The sequence below is a fragment of the Carcharhinus amblyrhynchos genome, chromosome 21 (assembly GCF_965287045.1).
Source record: "Carcharhinus amblyrhynchos chromosome 21, sCarAmb.v2.hapA, whole genome shotgun sequence".
Classification (NCBI taxonomy): Eukaryota; Metazoa; Chordata; class Chondrichthyes; order Carcharhiniformes; family Carcharhinidae; genus Carcharhinus; species Carcharhinus amblyrhynchos.
In genome coordinates, this window is record NC_137344.1 from 14128773 (window position 1) to 14145108 (window position 16336).

General features: G+C 41.0%; 1 protein-coding gene across 2 annotated transcripts in view; it reads left to right on the forward strand.

Annotated features, from left to right (window-relative positions):
• Positions 1-92: 92 nt before the first annotated feature.
• The window catches only part of cog1 (component of oligomeric golgi complex 1), a 40816-nt gene continuing 24572 nt past the window's right edge, over positions 93-16336 (forward strand). For both annotated transcript variants that reach the window (XM_080209522.1, XM_080209523.1), the window contains exons 1-6: positions 93-811; positions 4243-4487; positions 9397-9578; positions 9805-9975; positions 11206-11362; positions 16012-16222. In XM_080209522.1, coding sequence (XP_080065648.1) covers positions 113-811; positions 4243-4487; positions 9397-9578; positions 9805-9975; positions 11206-11362; positions 16012-16222 — 1665 coding nt within the window. In that variant the 5' untranslated portion in view covers positions 93-112. The remainder of the gene's footprint in view (positions 812-4242; positions 4488-9396; positions 9579-9804; positions 9976-11205; positions 11363-16011; positions 16223-16336) is intronic.

The following is a 16336-nucleotide window of genomic DNA, read 5'->3' on the forward strand; positions in this document are numbered from 1 at the left end:
ACACGCATGCGCTGGTCTGGAGACAAGTTCCATCATCGTCAGCCGGAATGGTTCAACTAGTACGCATGTGTCGGTCGGGCCAGGTTCAATCAGAGCGCAGGCGTCAGCCAGAATGGTTCGACTGGTGCGCACGCGTCGGCCGGGTTCGGTTCCATCAATGCAATGGTTGGCATGGTTCGAGCAGGGCGCAGGCGTTAGCCGGCATGCTTCCAATAGTGCGCATGCGCTCGACCGGCAGGTGCAATTAGCATGTTTGTCAAGTCAACTACTGTGCATGCACTGTCCCGGCTTCATTCCTCTGCGCAAGCGCACTGTGTTCCCCATCGATGAAGGCCACGTCTGTTTAGAGAGAGTTGTTGTTGAAGGGAAAACCGCCACTTCAGGCAATCCTCTGGTAGATTTTTCCCCTTTAAATCGGAAGGTTAGATTGTGCGAGGCCTGGGTTTGCCCAGCGGGGTGGAAGAGCGGCGATTTGCCTCCGTGGGTCGCCGGCGACATGGCCGTGCCTGCCAGGAACCTGCGGATCAGCGACATCCAGGACCCCAGCGCCCTCTTCGAGCGCTATGGCACCGAGGAGATCCGGCAGGTGGAGCGGAGGGTCCGCGCCGAGATCGAGCAGAAGAAGGAGGAGTTGCGCCAGATGGTAGGAGAGAGGTACCGTGACCTGATCGAGGCGGCCGACACCATCACCGACATGAGGCTGTGCTCCGAGAAGGTGGTCAGCTCGGTGCGGGATATGTACGAGTACTGCAGCCGAATCAAACCGTCCGCCGCCGGCAGAGTGGCTCCTCTCAGTGTCAAGCGCAGCCAGGTGTGTGCCTGCCAGCCAGTCCCTGTTTCTACAGCAACCGGGGTGGGGGGGGGTCCTCATCACAGGGAAACCTTCACTAGCGAAAGCGAGGAAGAGCTATTATACTGTGCTATTCCATGTTGCAGCTTATTTACTATTTTTATACTGTGCATTCCTTATTGCAGCTTATTTACTATTCTTATACATGCCATTCCTTGTTGCAGCTTATTTTTCTTCTGAGTTTTGACTGGGTAGATGCTGGGGGCCTTTTTTCCCCGGCATGAGAATCTAGAACTAGGTAGCCAGAAGCAAAACACTGCGAATGCTAGAATTCTGGAATATAAACAAAAAAAGGCTCGACGTGCTCACAGAATTTGGCAGCATCTGTGACCTTTCATTTGGTTTAGGGAACACAGTCTTTGGATAAGAGTCAATTGTTATTCTCTGGAACACTCAATGCAAAGAGCTGTGGATTCTCAGTTGAGCGTTTTTGGATGTTTGGGGAAAAGTTAAAGTTTAATTACTAGTCACAAGTAAGGCTTACATTAACACTGCAATGAAGTTACTATGAAATTCCCCTGGTTGCTACACTCTGGCGCCTGTTTGAGTCAATGCACCTAACCAGCATGTCTTTCAGACTGGAAGGAAACCAGAGCATCTGGAGGAAACTCAGGAGAATGTGCAAACTTTAAAGTTGAAGAATGTTGGAAAAGTGGAGATGAGACAAAAGATCGAACATAATTTTACTGAAGGATGTACCAGGCTCAAGGGGCTCTCTAGCTTACTCCAGCTTCTTATTTCTTGTTTTCTTTCCACTTGCCATTCCATTTCTCTCTTCGTTCTGGTGCAATTTTGATTCATGTCTAAAGCATATAGGCTATTACTTTTTTTGTATTCATCAATTTTCAGCTAAAATGTTTTCAGTGTTTTATTATGACATTAGCAAACACCTATCTCAACCAGCATTTACGAATTGTATTAATACTGTACTTAGCATTGTTATGTTCTCTGTTCAACGTTTCACGCTATTTAACTGACCAAAAGAACAGTATATTAGTTGTACAGTCAGGGGAGGTAACCTGATTAATGTATGGCCAAAGAGATTAGCGTTTGGGATATTTTTAAAAGAAGAACAAGGCATACTAATGTGAGTGGAGTTGAGGAAGAGGATTCTAATGTATACTATAAAGAATGCTGTGGATGTTAGATGTTTGGGAGTTAATGTGGGTTTGGATGCAGGCACCAGTGTTTTAGGCAAGTTTGTGTTTTATGTAGAGCAACTCTCAAAATATTGGCAAAGTTGATCTGACTGACCATAATGTTAATTTCAGGTGGTAATTTAGGCAGATATAGATATTTAAAGTGGCAAAAGGCATCTTGTTAACAATACATGAAATTGGATTTATAAAGCAACTTTTAATGTAGAAAAACCCAACCAGTGTAATTATTTTAAAAAAATTGTACCAGATAAGGAAATATCCAGATGATACGAAGGTTGGTGGTGCTGTGGATGGTCTGGAGGTATGCCAGAAGTTGCAGCGGGACGTAGATAGGATGCAAGACTGGGCGGAGAAGTGGCAGATGGACTTCAACGCGGATAAATGTGTAGTGGTCCATTTTGGCAGGACCAATGGGATGAAGGAATTCAATATCAAGGGTAGGAGTCTTAGCTGTGTTGAAGAGCAGAGGGATCTTGGGGTCTGGGTCCATAGGACTCTTAAACCGGCCTCGCAGGTGGAGGATGTGGTCAAGAAGGCGTATGGTGTACTGGCCTTCATTAATCGAGGGATTGAATTTAGGATTTGGGAGGTAATGCTGCAACTTTATAAGACCCTTGTCAGACCCCACTTGGAGTACTGTGTGCAGTTCTGGTTGCCTCACTATAGGAAGGACATGGAAGCTATTGAAAGGGTGCAGAGGAGATTTACAAGGATGTTGCCTGGATTGGGAGGCATGCCTTATGAAGATAGGTTGAGGGAGCTGGGATTCTTCTCCCTGGAGAGACAGAGGCTGAGAGGTGACCTGATAGAGGTTTATAAGATGTTGAGAGGAATAAATAGGGTGGATTCTCAGAGGCTATTTCCCAGGGCTGAAATGGTCGCTACGAGAGGACACAGATTTAAGGTGCAGGGAAGCAAGTACAGAGGAGATGTTAAGGGTAAGTTTTTCACTCAGAGGGTGGTGAGTGAATGGAATCGGCTGCCGTCGGTGGTGGTGGAGGCGAACTCGCTGGGGTCTTTTAAAAGACTTCTGGATCAGTATATGGGATCTAATGGGATTGAGGGTTATAGGTCTATGGCTTAATAGGTATAGATGTGATCGGCGCAACTAGTGGGCCGAAGGGCCTGTTTGTGCTGTTATGTTCTATGAAACATTAAAAGAAGTGAATAATTGCTTTGACCAAACTTATGAAAGGAATTCCAGTATGTTGCTTTGATGGTGGAAGGCATAGGAAAGGGGGAGATGTACAAGGAGTTGGCATCAAAAAATTTCTGAAAGACTGCTGCAGGGCTGGACAATGTTAGAGTTCAAAAGAGAGGACATGGAGGGGTTTAAATGCGAGTTCAAATTTTTTTTGTAGGTTGACAGGAAAGGGAATGGGCAGCATTGTTTGAGATGGGCTTAAGTCAATGACGAATAGGAAGAATATAAATTGACCAAGATGCTTTGGAACAGTTGAGTCTGGAACTAACAGGTGCATAGATAAAGGTTTTGAAATTGGATGGAGTGAGCTTGGAACAGAAGTAGTTGGTGTCATGAAGGTGATGTATGTAGTGTTTATGGTAAAGATTATATGGGATTGAAAGCTCACTGATGGGGTGGGATGCTTGTTGTTGAAGGTTGAGAATGGCAGTGAATCAAATTGCAAAGGAGAAGAACCTGGTGGACAACTGTCTTTCACTGCCATGGTATATAGTTTGATGTTTTAGGTTATTAATGCATATGCAGAGTTCAGAAATAAACTCCAAAGGAAGGGTGGATTTAGGATTGAAGCTGCATACTTAATGGGAGGAACTGAAAAGGCATTGGTTTTGCTGTTTAATTGGAGAACATTCTGGACTGTTTATGACAATGTGGGAGAAAAAGGCAGCAAATAATAGTGGTGGTATCTGGAAACAGAATCCATCAACGTGTGTAGAGTTTCGAGGGACAGCACGTTGTCTGAGTTAGGGGAGGGGAAGCCAGCAAAGGCACCTTGGGCCATGGGAAGTAATCAGACTCCAATGAAAAACAAGTGCAGGATGTCTCCCGATGACGAGACAGGTCAGAGTAAAACTGAGTAAAAGTAAAAACAGCCTGTGATACACAACAGATTAATCAGTGTCTCTGAAGGGAAAAGGCAGGGTGTAAGTATAACCTCAGCAGACTTGATCTTTAAACGATGTTACTGAGTTATCAGCAACAGTAATGTAAATGGAGACAGTGATTTTTTTTTTGTTTTTCTACTTCAGGCTCAGCAACAATCCCAGGAGAAATTCTACAGTATGGCAGCACAGATCAAACTCCTTCTGAATATGCCAGAGAAAATTTGGAGTGCCTTAGAATCATCACAATATCTCCATGCTACTCAGTTGTATCTGCTGTGCTGTCACATTCATAGTATTCTCCAGTTGGACTCATCGGGTTCCTATTACAGCCCAGTCCTGGCCCGCTTTCCCATCCTTGTTCGACAGGTAGCAGCGGCAAGTCATTTCAGGTTAGTTGGCCATGAATAAAAATAACTATCTTTGGCAGTCACAAACAATTTTAATATATTTGCTTTGTTTTAATACCTATACAAAAAAGGTTTGAGTAGAAGTGCTGCTGTGTTTTTAAAATGACCTTTTAGATGTTTCTGCATCTTTCCAGTTTTGGCTCTATATCTGTGAAATTGTCTCCCTTAGAAGATTATCATAGTTTAAAGTCAGGTTTGTTGAATGACAGCAATGTGCAATTGGAATTAATCTTGTTGGTTGTTGAAAAAATTTAGAAAGCCCATGCAATGTTTTCATACGTCAACAACAAGTCTAAGCTTTCTCATGGGTGGCACAGTGGTTAGCACTGCTGCCTCACAGCACCGGGGACCTGGGTTCAATTCCCAGCTTGGGTCACTGTCTGTGCAGAGTCTGTATGTGCTCCCTGTATCTGCGTGTGTTTCCTCTGGGTGCTCCTGTTTCCTCCCACAGTCCAAAGATATGCAGGTTGCGTTGATTGGCCACGCTCAATTGCCTCTTAGCGTCAGAGGAACTAGCTAGGGTAAATGCATGGGGTTATGAGGATAGGGCCTGTGTGTGATTGTGGTTGGTGCAGACTCAGTGGGCTGAATGGCCTTCTGCACTGTAGGATTCTATGAAATTCTTTTGTTTTAACAGTCTTTTTGAGAAGACTGTGGCAAATTCTGTGCTTGAAATTCATGGATCAAAAAGGCAGAGTTTCAGACACAACACAAGTTTGCAAAGGCTTCCGTAAAACAGGACAAGATTCATTGCCAGAGTTCAATTAATACAGAATACTGAGGTCTGACTCTGATTTTTAACTCCTTGTATTGTGAATACAAACTGAAGAACTGTGATGTTGAAGGTGGCTTCTATTGTTAAGTGGTTATTGAATCATAGAATCACTACAGTGCAGAAGGAGGCCATTCAGCCTATCGAACCTGCATCATCGACAATCCCATCCAGGCCCTATCTCCATAACCCCACGTATTTACCCTGCTAATCGCTCGGACGCTAAGGGACAATTTAGCATTGACCTCACCTGCGCATCTTTCAACTGTAGGAGCACGCAGAAGAAACCCATGCAGACGTGGGAAGAATGTGCAAACTCCACACAGATGGTCACCCATGGCCAGAATTGAACCCACAGGAGCGTGATGCAACCTTCCACAGCAGTTAACTCATTGTTTGAAAGAGAAGCAACCAAAACATTGCAAGTACATAGCCGAATTGGAAACTTTGTGGGAAAAATCACAGTATTTTCAATGTTATACAATGCGGTTGAGAGCTATGGTAACAAATTGCACAATTGCCTCCCCACAAATGTGAGTTAGCAGTGCTAACCACTGTGCCACTCAAATCACTGACTGAAAAGTAATTTTCTTCAGAACTTCCGGACATACTGATTTTCAGTCACCATGAGTTACTTTACCTCGTGGGATAGAGTTGCAACTAGAGAAATAAAGTAGGACTTATCAACAGTGTCAGTTCTATGCTGGAGCATCTAACTCCATTGAACTGATTTGAGACATTGTGTCTGGAGTTAGATGTTTGTGACTGAAGAGAGCATGATATATTTGTGGGGAGGCGATTGTGCAATTTGTTACCATAGCTCTCAACTGCATTGTATAACATTGAAAATACTGTGATTTTTCCCACAAAGTTTCCAATTCTGCTATGTACTTGCAATGTTTTGGTTGCTTCTCTTTCAAACAATGAGTTAACTGCTGTGGAAGGTTGCATCATGCTCCTGTGAGGCAGCAAGGACCATTTTTACTATTTTAAAGGTGCTGTCTAATTTATCTTTGTGGTGTTTTTATTATCTTCCACACTGTGAGATTATTCATGTCATTCTGTCCTGAAAAGTTACCATCAAGTTAGGCTTCCCCATCTCCTCCTTCACCTAAATGTTCCCTCTACAAAGGCATTATGTTGATATACTGCAGAACTGACAAATGAAGATTGTAAGACAGGGCTAATCTGTAATTTGTTTGAGGATGTAGTGCTGTGCAGCATTAGATAGAATCTTGCTATTCTGAACTTATATTGGTCTTTGGATTGATGTTTTCTATTGATTAATGGAGTGCCAGGCAGAGGCAGCAACTTCCTGAACAAGACTGTTCCTGTTTTTTTGCTCTGTATTGAAGCCAAACATCACGTTTGGCAATTTTCTCGAGGTACTGTTACGGCCAATGTGGGAGGAGTGCACAGTTTCTCTAGCCCCACTACTCCACAGGTCGCACCATAAGTGTACATGTTAAATTCACTCACTACATTGGCCAGCTGTTTACCTTTGTTGCTGCTAGACCCAGAATAAAAGAGACTTCTTGCTAACAAACTCAAAATAATAGATTTTTTTTAAACTAAAACATTTTTAATGAGCAAATTGCAAAACTAGTTAACATACAGTTTGTAATCCAGAAGTGTAGTGATTTGCCCCTTTTACTATCCCAATGAACATGCAAAAGTGGCCTTGGAGGGCGTGCAGAGGAGGTTTACTAGGCTGATGCCGGAGTTGAGGGGGTTGAGCTATGAGGAGAGGCTGAATAAACTAGGCTTGTACTCGTTAGAGTTTAGAAGAATGAGGGGAGATCTCATTGAGACATATAAGATGATGAATGGGATGGATAGGATTGAGGTGGAGAGACTCTTCCCGCTCAGAAAGGACAGTAGGACTAGGGGGCACAGCCTCAAGATAAAGGGGGGGCGGTTTAGAACGGAGTTGAGGAGGAACTTCTTCACTCAAAGGGTGGTGAATCTCTGAAATTCTCTGCCCGTTGAAGTGATGGAGGCTGCCTCGCTAAATATTTTTAAGACGCGGGTTGATGGGTTTTTGATAAGAGAGGGGATTAAGGGTTATGGGGAGAGGGCGGGAAAGTGGAACTGAGCCATGACAGATCAGCCATGATCTTATTGAATGGCGGGGCAGGCTCGAGGGGCTGGATGGCCTACTCCTGCTCCTATTTCTTATGTTCTTATGTTCTAAGACAAGACAAATTAGGTCTCTGCGGAGGTTGGAGTCAGGGAACACTTTATGAAAAAGGGTAAAGTTCAAAAAAGGTCTTGATCCTGATGGTTTTTGTGTTCCTGTTTGAAAGACAGTGCACTAGTCACAGTAGTTATCTGGACGCCCTTTCCAAAGAATCCTCGGTGCAACACTGTCTTTGTTAATTCTTTCTTGTCGCAGTTCCGCAGGCTTCCAAATACGGACAAGTTATTCTAAGATGAGAGAGAGGAGCAAACTTTCTTCACAGTTTGCTCTCAAGGCACAGAGTTTTAAGAAAAATGTTCAGCCTGTTTACTCAACCAATCAGCAGGAGCCAACAGCAGTTTTTAAAAATGTTAACTCAAGTATTAACTCTTATCTGCCTAGGTGTCTTCGTCTTTGGATTTAGCTGAAGTTATGTGGTTTATTTGGTGGGGGATGGTGGTAAAACAGCTCAGACCAGAGTGAACTTGTAACCTTTTTAAGAAAAACCCTTACGGCAGTGTCCAAATAACTTGCTCTCCTTTTTTTTTGACAGCATTTAATTCTTGGAGATGTAGATTCCTAACAATACCAACAAGTAGCTGCACAGATGTGAATGAGATGTGCCAGATACTTCTTTGAGTGTTTTCAGAAGATTGGGAAACGTAGCTAACTTTGTAAAGTAATATCTACTTAGATCCAAAGAATGACTGATTTTGTTCTTTATGCTTGCCAGTTACTCAGAACTGATCAGAATTATTCGTCTTGGTTTAGGTGATGTGGGAAGAATTTTAAAGTTGTGCGAAAAAAAGAATCAAATATGAACGGTGAACAATTGTCAGGAAAACTTTCCTTTCTTTGTCAAGTCCAGCAGCCTTCAAAGCGCTTAATTGCAAACCTCAAATGTTAAAAAATATACTAAGCCATGCTTGGATTTTGAACTGTACTTCTGTAAAAGTAGATATGATGGGTAAGGTTATGTTCATTTCAGGACTTTCAGCGGCTTTATGAACAGAAAGGAATCACACAAAAGGTCATAAATATAGCTATAATGTAAACATTCAACATATATGCAGAAATGATGCTGCTGACTGACGTGGCTACTTGTTTCCGAAGGCAAATCATGGAGAATTTATGTTCTTTCCTTCTGTATATTAAAATTTATCAGGTTACAGGGTTCTTAAAATAAACACAAGTTCCCATTCCTTGGCTGATCCAGTTAGTGGGGTTATTTCTTCAACCAGAAATCCACAGGAGAATGCTTAATGGAGTTCACTTGGGTTGTACGGTTCACTTAATATCAGGCGCAAATCTCTTCACCAGCCCCACAACAAATGTGACACACTGTACAGCACAAGGTGAAAATTAAATTCCTATCTTTTAGTGCAGCATTCTAGTAACTGCACATATAGGTGTACCTATTTACCAATTTTGCAGTGATATTACAGCTAAATAAACTAAATAACTTCCTTTTGAATTTAAAGAAGCTATAGCATACAGCTGCCTTTTGAATCAGTTGTCGTTAGTTTGAATTTGACATCCTTAGTCAGTGATCACAAAGATTGTTAGTACAAAGCAGTAGTAGACAGTATCGAACTTCTGATGGTGGCATTGAAGTTATTAATATAGAGGAGTTGTAGTTTTATAGAACACAAGTGGAACTTAAAGTGATTTAATTATGGAATGCAAAGTACAGATATTATGACCTTTTTATTACATGATCAGAAATGAGCACAGTCTGAAGATTTTAAATTTCATTGCTTCTTAATTATTCAGTTCTGCTTCATGGGAATAACTTAGCCTTGGTCTTGCTAAATCACAAAAAAACCCCTTTGGTTTTTAGTGAGAGCTAGCATGTCAGCATTAATTATTTGTGAAATGAAATGTTCATTCTAATATGAAACGGGAAGAATACAGGTTCTAAGTCTTTTTTTATTTTATAGGGCATCCATTTTACAAGAGAGTAAAACACTTCTGAAGGGCCGAGCAGTCTCAGACCAAGCAATTGCAGAGGCTCTTTGTTCCATTATGCTCCTGGAAGACAGTTCACCACGCCAAGCTCTTGCTGATTTCCTTCTAGCGAGGAAATCAGCAATTCAGCAGTTGCTTAGCCAACCCCATCATGGTGAGCACTGGACCTTGTCCTGTTTCTGTAAATAAAAAAGGAGTCGTTGTGTTTGAAACTAACCTTTGGCTAAATTAAAAAGGAAAAGTATGTTTATTATAATCAATTATCAGAGTTGATCCTCATGGATTAAGAAGTTTTTCTATCTTAATGGTACCTTTTGAAGATTGAAAGGCTAATTCACATTTTGAAGCTTGCAGAAATTAAATCGTGTTGTGTCTTTTAGGTGCTGGTATTAAGGCACAGGTATGTTCACTTGTTGAACTGTTAGCCACCACATTGTATCAAGCTCAAGCTGTATTTTATACACCGACTGAAGGAAAAGTGCCAGATACATCACTGACCTGCAGCCTTCTCTTCACTACCTTGGCATCTATCACAAGTGAGTCTCCAGCAGGTATGTAGGGGTCTGTCTTTGTCATTTGCTATTAAAAATTGTTTCTAAACTTGTAAAATGCCTACAGAATTATTCCAAAACTTATCCTTTTTGATTACTGACTGACACCTCTTTAGTAATTGACATCAGAAGTGGATGACAAATGGAATAAACACTAGCTGGGGTGTGGTGACTAGCATTGTTCTCGAGGGTCCCATAAGGTGACACAATGGCAGTGGTTAGTACTGCTCCCTCATAACGACAGGGATCCAGGTTCAATTCCTGGTTTGGGTCACTGTGTGGAGATTACACAGTCTCCCTGTGTCTCTAGGGGTTTCCTTTGGGTGCTCTGGTTTCTTCTACAGTCTCAAGATGTGTAGGTTAGATGAATTGTCCATGCTATATTCGCCCTCAGTGTACCCAAACAGGCGTCAAAACGTTAGGAAATTTTCACAGTAACTTGATTCTGAGTAGGGGATTTTCACAGTAACTTCATTGCAGTGTGAATGTAATCCCACTTGTGACTAATAAATAAACTTTACTTTTTACTTTATTTTCTATTATTTTTCTTTTTGTGAATATGTAACTATATTTGTAATGTAAAATTCTTGAATATGTTTTGCTGTCTGGTCAAATAGTGAGTATAAACTCACTTTCCCAAAGGATTGCTGTTTTGTATAGCGTTAACTGTACAGACGAGGTTGGATTATAATCTGGGCTGAATCAATTGATAATTCTTGGTGGGAATGGGAATGAGTTGTACAATTGGACCCTGGGAAGGGAAAAACAGATTTGGTTAAAGCTCATGATCATTATCCAGTGACTCCTTTTGAAAGAGCTTGCATATTGATCACTGTTGGCTTTTTGGCATGATTGGACTTGGGTATTGAGCCTCCTGTGGTCCATTGTATGGTTTCTGTCAAAAATGATTGCTTGCATGAGATATTGGAGGGATACGAGATATCTTAGAAAGATACTGCAGCTTGACTTAGCACATAAGTCTACCAGGATTTAAAAGTGGTCGTAGAACTTGGAGCTGATTGTTCCTGCTGCACTGCAGAAAACACTGGTGTATAACAACAGCATTGATTCTGTGTCTTGTCGAAAATCCCAGTCATGTGAGAGTAAATCCCGTTCCCTGAGGTAGAAGATCATTGCTTTCAGGCAGAGTTCATTGTGTTTGGAAATACAGGAGAGAATATTTGTTTGTATGCACAAGTAACTAAACACCTCTTTGTTTGATTGTTGCAGATAGAGGAATCTCAGTGTTAAAAGAAGAGATGAAATCTGAGACCTGGTTCAAATATTTACCACCTTCTATTGTGGATTTTCAGCCTCCTCTGAGGACTCTTGCTCATCCAATAAACCGCGATTACCTGAGAGACACTCTTCAGCAGTGGATCAACATGTAAGCAACTGGATTTTATTTAGATGTTGATGAACACCAAAGAGCAGAAACCAATGACATTAAAATGAAACACTGGATTAACTGCCAAAAATGCATTTAACAAGAAATAGGTGGCATGGTAGCATAGTGGTTAGCACTGCTGCTTCACAGTCCAGGGACCTGGGTTTGAATCCCGGCTTGGGTCACTGTCTGTGTGGAGTTTGCACATTCTCCCTGTGTCTGCATGGATTTCCTCTGGGTGCTCCGGTTTCCTCCCACAGTCCAAAGATGTGCGGGCTAGGTTGCTTGGCCATTCTAAATTGCTCCTTAGTGTCCTGGGATGCATAGGTTAGAGGGATTAGTGGATAAACATGTGGGGATAGGGCCTAGGTGGGATTGTGGTCGGTGCAGACTCGATGGGCCAGATGGCCTCTTTCTGCACTGTATGATTCAATGATTTCTGTGAAGAATTGTAAAGAGCATATGCATTTCATCAATTCCAAGATTAAGGCCAGTGAACAGTTTTTACTAGCTTGTCCTGTCTTTTCTCCTTGTTGCTCTTCACTCTGAACTTCCAGCAACGTCTGGTTACTTTTCTAAATTATTTAAAGAAAAGCTAGATTAAAAATAAATTCGGATGAAGTCAGTATTGGGCTTTTTAAAACTGAAGAGTTGTCCATGTGTTTGTGTGTATGCATTGATTTGACTTATTATTGTATTGGGATTCAGTGAAAAAATATTGTTTATTGTGTGCTATACAGGCAAAATGGACTGTTCATAGAGTACATTAAGGAGAAGGTGCAGGCTCTAGTGTTGTGGTTACAGGTAGGGTGAAGAGTAAGATTGGCGTAATAAATGCCTACTAATTACACAATTGTTTAACACTCCCTCAAGGATGCACTTGTGCGTGATGTCATGTAGCAATCTGGAATGTATCTCAAATTGAAATAAACAGACTGCTGTGTTCTTCAGGGGAAATTCCAGCGTTATGTCAGTCATGAATTTGTTAAAAGTGTGAATTGCCCAAGTCACATACAGAGGAGTTTGTAGCCTGCACAATGCAAAGAAAATGTAGAGGAACGTTATACTTGCAACAATTTTTATTTATGCAAAAATTCCAAACACTCTTTTTGCTGGAGAAATCTAATTCTGCTTCACCCTACAGAAGTAAAACATTTTTTTCTTATTCATTCTATTTATTAAGTTTTAACAACAATCGTAATGAATAACAGTGCAGAAAATAGCTTAATGTACAGCAATAATTTGGAAGCGAAGTGGGGGCAAGAAGGATAAAAGGTGAAAAAAACTTCCTAAAAGGTAAATAATGAGAAACTTAACAACAACCGTAGAACAGATGTAGTTTTCATATGAAATAATATGTACAATCTAATTGGGGTCAGTTTTATATGAAAGTAGACAGCTGTAGTTCCTTAAAATAATCTAGGAAACTTTGCCAGGCTACCTAAAACCCACCAGTGGAACCTTTTATAGTGAGCTTTATTTTCTCAAGTTTAAGATCAGGTATCCAATTAGTAAAAGAGAGTGGGGCAGGCTGCTTCCAAGTTAATAGTATAATGTACCTAGTAGAACTATTGAAAAGGTGAGTCTGAATTTTTGTAAGAGGAATGCCATTTGGTTCCATTCCAAAGAGTGCTGTAATAGTAAAAGAATCAGTATTTGTGTTAAAAATATGACAGTGTTTTAAAAGTGTCTAAATCAAAACCAATTTAAGAAATGGCTAGTATATTTGAAGTAGAGGTGCTGGGGCAGTATGACATTTAACACAGGTTTGATCAAAATTTGGATGGATCTTAGATAATTTAGTTTTGGTAAGATGGATAAAATTTTAAATTATAGCAAGCTATATCTTTAGATACTGATGAGAAATGTACACGAGGAAGAACAGATTGCAAGTTTTCTTCTAAGTCTGAATCAATGGCAAAAATTCTCCCAAAACAGTTCTAGGTGTACAATTTGTATAAAAACTGGAGTTAATCCTGTTGGGTTTTTTTTGAGTGGAATTTTTAAAATGAATCATTCACCTGTGCACTGCAGAGTACCTCAGCGTGAATCGTGCTAAAAATCTGTGGGCAGGCCCTATTCCAGCTGGAGAGGTCGGCATCATGGTGCTGAATGGGCCACTGCACACATGCCAATTTTTCAGAGCCGAGATCGGCACATGCGCAGTAGCCCGTACTGCCGGCCTCTCGATTGCTGGCCAGCTCACTGGCTGCCCCTCTGGGCATGTCCAGGCCAGCCCCGATTTTCCCAACCCCACACCCCGGCAGTCTTGTTGCCCCGACTCCTCCTGGGGAAGAATTGCCCCCAATATCTTGCTCCTAAAGCAGCATGGTGGCACAGTGGTTAGTACTGCTGCCTCACAATGCCAAGGACCTGGGTTCAGTTCCTGGCTTGGGTCACTGTCTGTGCAGTTTCTGCACGTTTTCCCCATGTTTGTGTGGGTTTCCTCCGGGTGCACTGGTTTCCTTCTGTGTCCAAATGGACATACTAGTAGGTGCATTGACCATGCTAAATTCTCCCTCAGTGTACCCCATCATATGCTGAAGTGTGCGACATGGGGATTTTCACAGTAACTTTGTTGCAGTGTTAATCTAAGTCTACTTGTGACATTAATAAATAAACTTCTAAAAAACAGTTTTTAAGGTAGAAGGCAAATGGCAGTGTAGTGAACAAATTAGAGAATATAATTTAAAAATGAACACCCTAACAAAAGGATTTAATTTTAATATATCGCGCTGTCAGAGGGCAAAGAACCACAATTATTTTTGCGCTGAAAATTTCTGATTTGTGAGCAACGGAAGAAGTGTATGGGAGCAGATCAGATTTCTAAAAGACAGTCAAAAGAAACAAGGCTTTTATCAATGGGTAAGTTTTTTTTAAATATGATCTGATTACAAACCGGCATTTAGTTATGAAAATGCATCAGCATTTAGTTTTACTAAATCACCACATGTAGGAGGCTATAGTTCATTCAGTTAGAAAGTCCAGAAGTTCTTCCTTCCAACATCCATTTGGTTCACCCTATGTTCCATTCTTTCATCAACTTAAGCCCATAACCTCTGGCACAGAATATAAAAAGGTTTGCATATTCTGCCAACGCAGTTGTACCGATATGATGTCATTGCAAGGTTCCATTTGTTGGTGATGTCTGTGGATAGTATACTTTTGATTTCACTGTTTTTCAGTGAAGCGACCTAATCTACTTGCAATCATTTAATCTTAAGTTGTTTAATCTTGGTCAAAAGTTCATACAATTCCCTCACGGGATTCTAATTTTCTTTGATTCCCTAGAGCAATGCAGTATCAAGCTGCTGTCTTTTGCATCACAAGAGGCTAACAAATCAAAGCAAGCAATGGCCGAAAGCAGGGTTATTTTCCCCTCGCAAACCCCAAAATGTCTTCTATTCTTTCCCATTGAACGTGATAAGAGATAAACTTGAGTATAATATACTGTTAGATAAATGTCTGAAGCTGGTGTCAATGGAAAAATGATTATCTCAGAAAGTGATGAAATTCTGGCACATATGGATTGTGAAGCAGTCCTCTATGGTTTGCTTGGCACTATACAGTTTTCATTGTACTACATATTTCACTGCATTGGGAGTTTCATTTTTTGAAAGAAAAATAAGGCAGACTTTTTGAACTTGACTGGTTTCTATGATAATCAGCCTGGTACAAAACATGACTATGCAACAAATGAACACTGGTTTCTGTTCCTGATTCTCCACTCTGTCGTTAAATCAAAGCTATATACTGGGGTCCAGTGTCACTAGTCTTCTGTTCGTGCGCAGGTGTGTATCAGTGGCCATCTTTGCGGGGGCAGACAGTGTATAAAGAATGCTGCCATTGAATCAAGTTGATGAAAACTAATGCTATTGTAACAATGAAATACAACACTGCATGAAGCTAAATTGGAAATTTTATTCACAGGTGCATTTTATCTCAATCCTCCCTCGGGTACCATGCCCTAAGAAGGTATTAGCGACCATGAATTTTGATTAGATTGGTTCATGATTATGCTTGGCAAAGTACTGCAGTGATTTGCCATTGCCTTCTGCAGAATGGCTGAGCAGCTGACTCTCCCACCTTTACTGCTTACCTTCAGGCATATTGGAAAGATTTACAGAATGTTAATTAGACATTTGGCCACATTACAAACTCTCCTACTGTAGCCATCAAGTTTGAAGTGGACCTTAAAGCTGGAGTTTCTAGCCCAGGGACATAAATGGTACCTGCTGTGCCAAAAAGCCTCCGGTTACCCTATCCCAATAATAAATTACATGCTTGGCTGGTCCTTGGGCTCAGCTTCATTGGATAAGACCATGAATTTCTGTAATGTTGGGACTGTATATGATTATAAATTCTATTTTGTTCAAGATGGCAATGATTTGGGAGGAATTTTCGAGTTTTGTCCTCCAGAGCCACCGAGTAGTCAGACATGTATTTACATCATGATAGTTAATATGGTAAAACAGAATGAGGAATATTAGTGCAGTATAGCAATTGAAAAAGTTAGATGTAGACAGAAATGAATAGCTAATGATCATGCAAACAGGAAGTAAATTTTTTACTCAATTTTTAACAATATTTGGATTTAGTGTAATGATTTAATTTTTTAATTCTGATTTAGACTTTAACTTTTTTAAAAGGTGTAAGGAAGACATAAAGATGGGAATTGGAAACCTGTTGATCTATGTGAAAAGTCTGAAGGGTCTTGCTGGAATTCGAGATGCAGTGTGGGAGCTCCTGACTAGTGAATCAATAAGTCAGAACTGGGAAACTGTATGCTACCGTCTACTGGAGAAACCTTTCTCCTTCTGGGAGGACTTCCTTCAGCAGCTCTTCCTTGACAGACTGCAGGTAGATAACATCAAGCCATATCAGCATAAATGCAAATGACTTTTGTGCTTTTTGGTGGTTTAGGTTCTTTCTCAAACTGGTTGTAACCTCCAGCTAGTGATTTCTAAAGTTTTC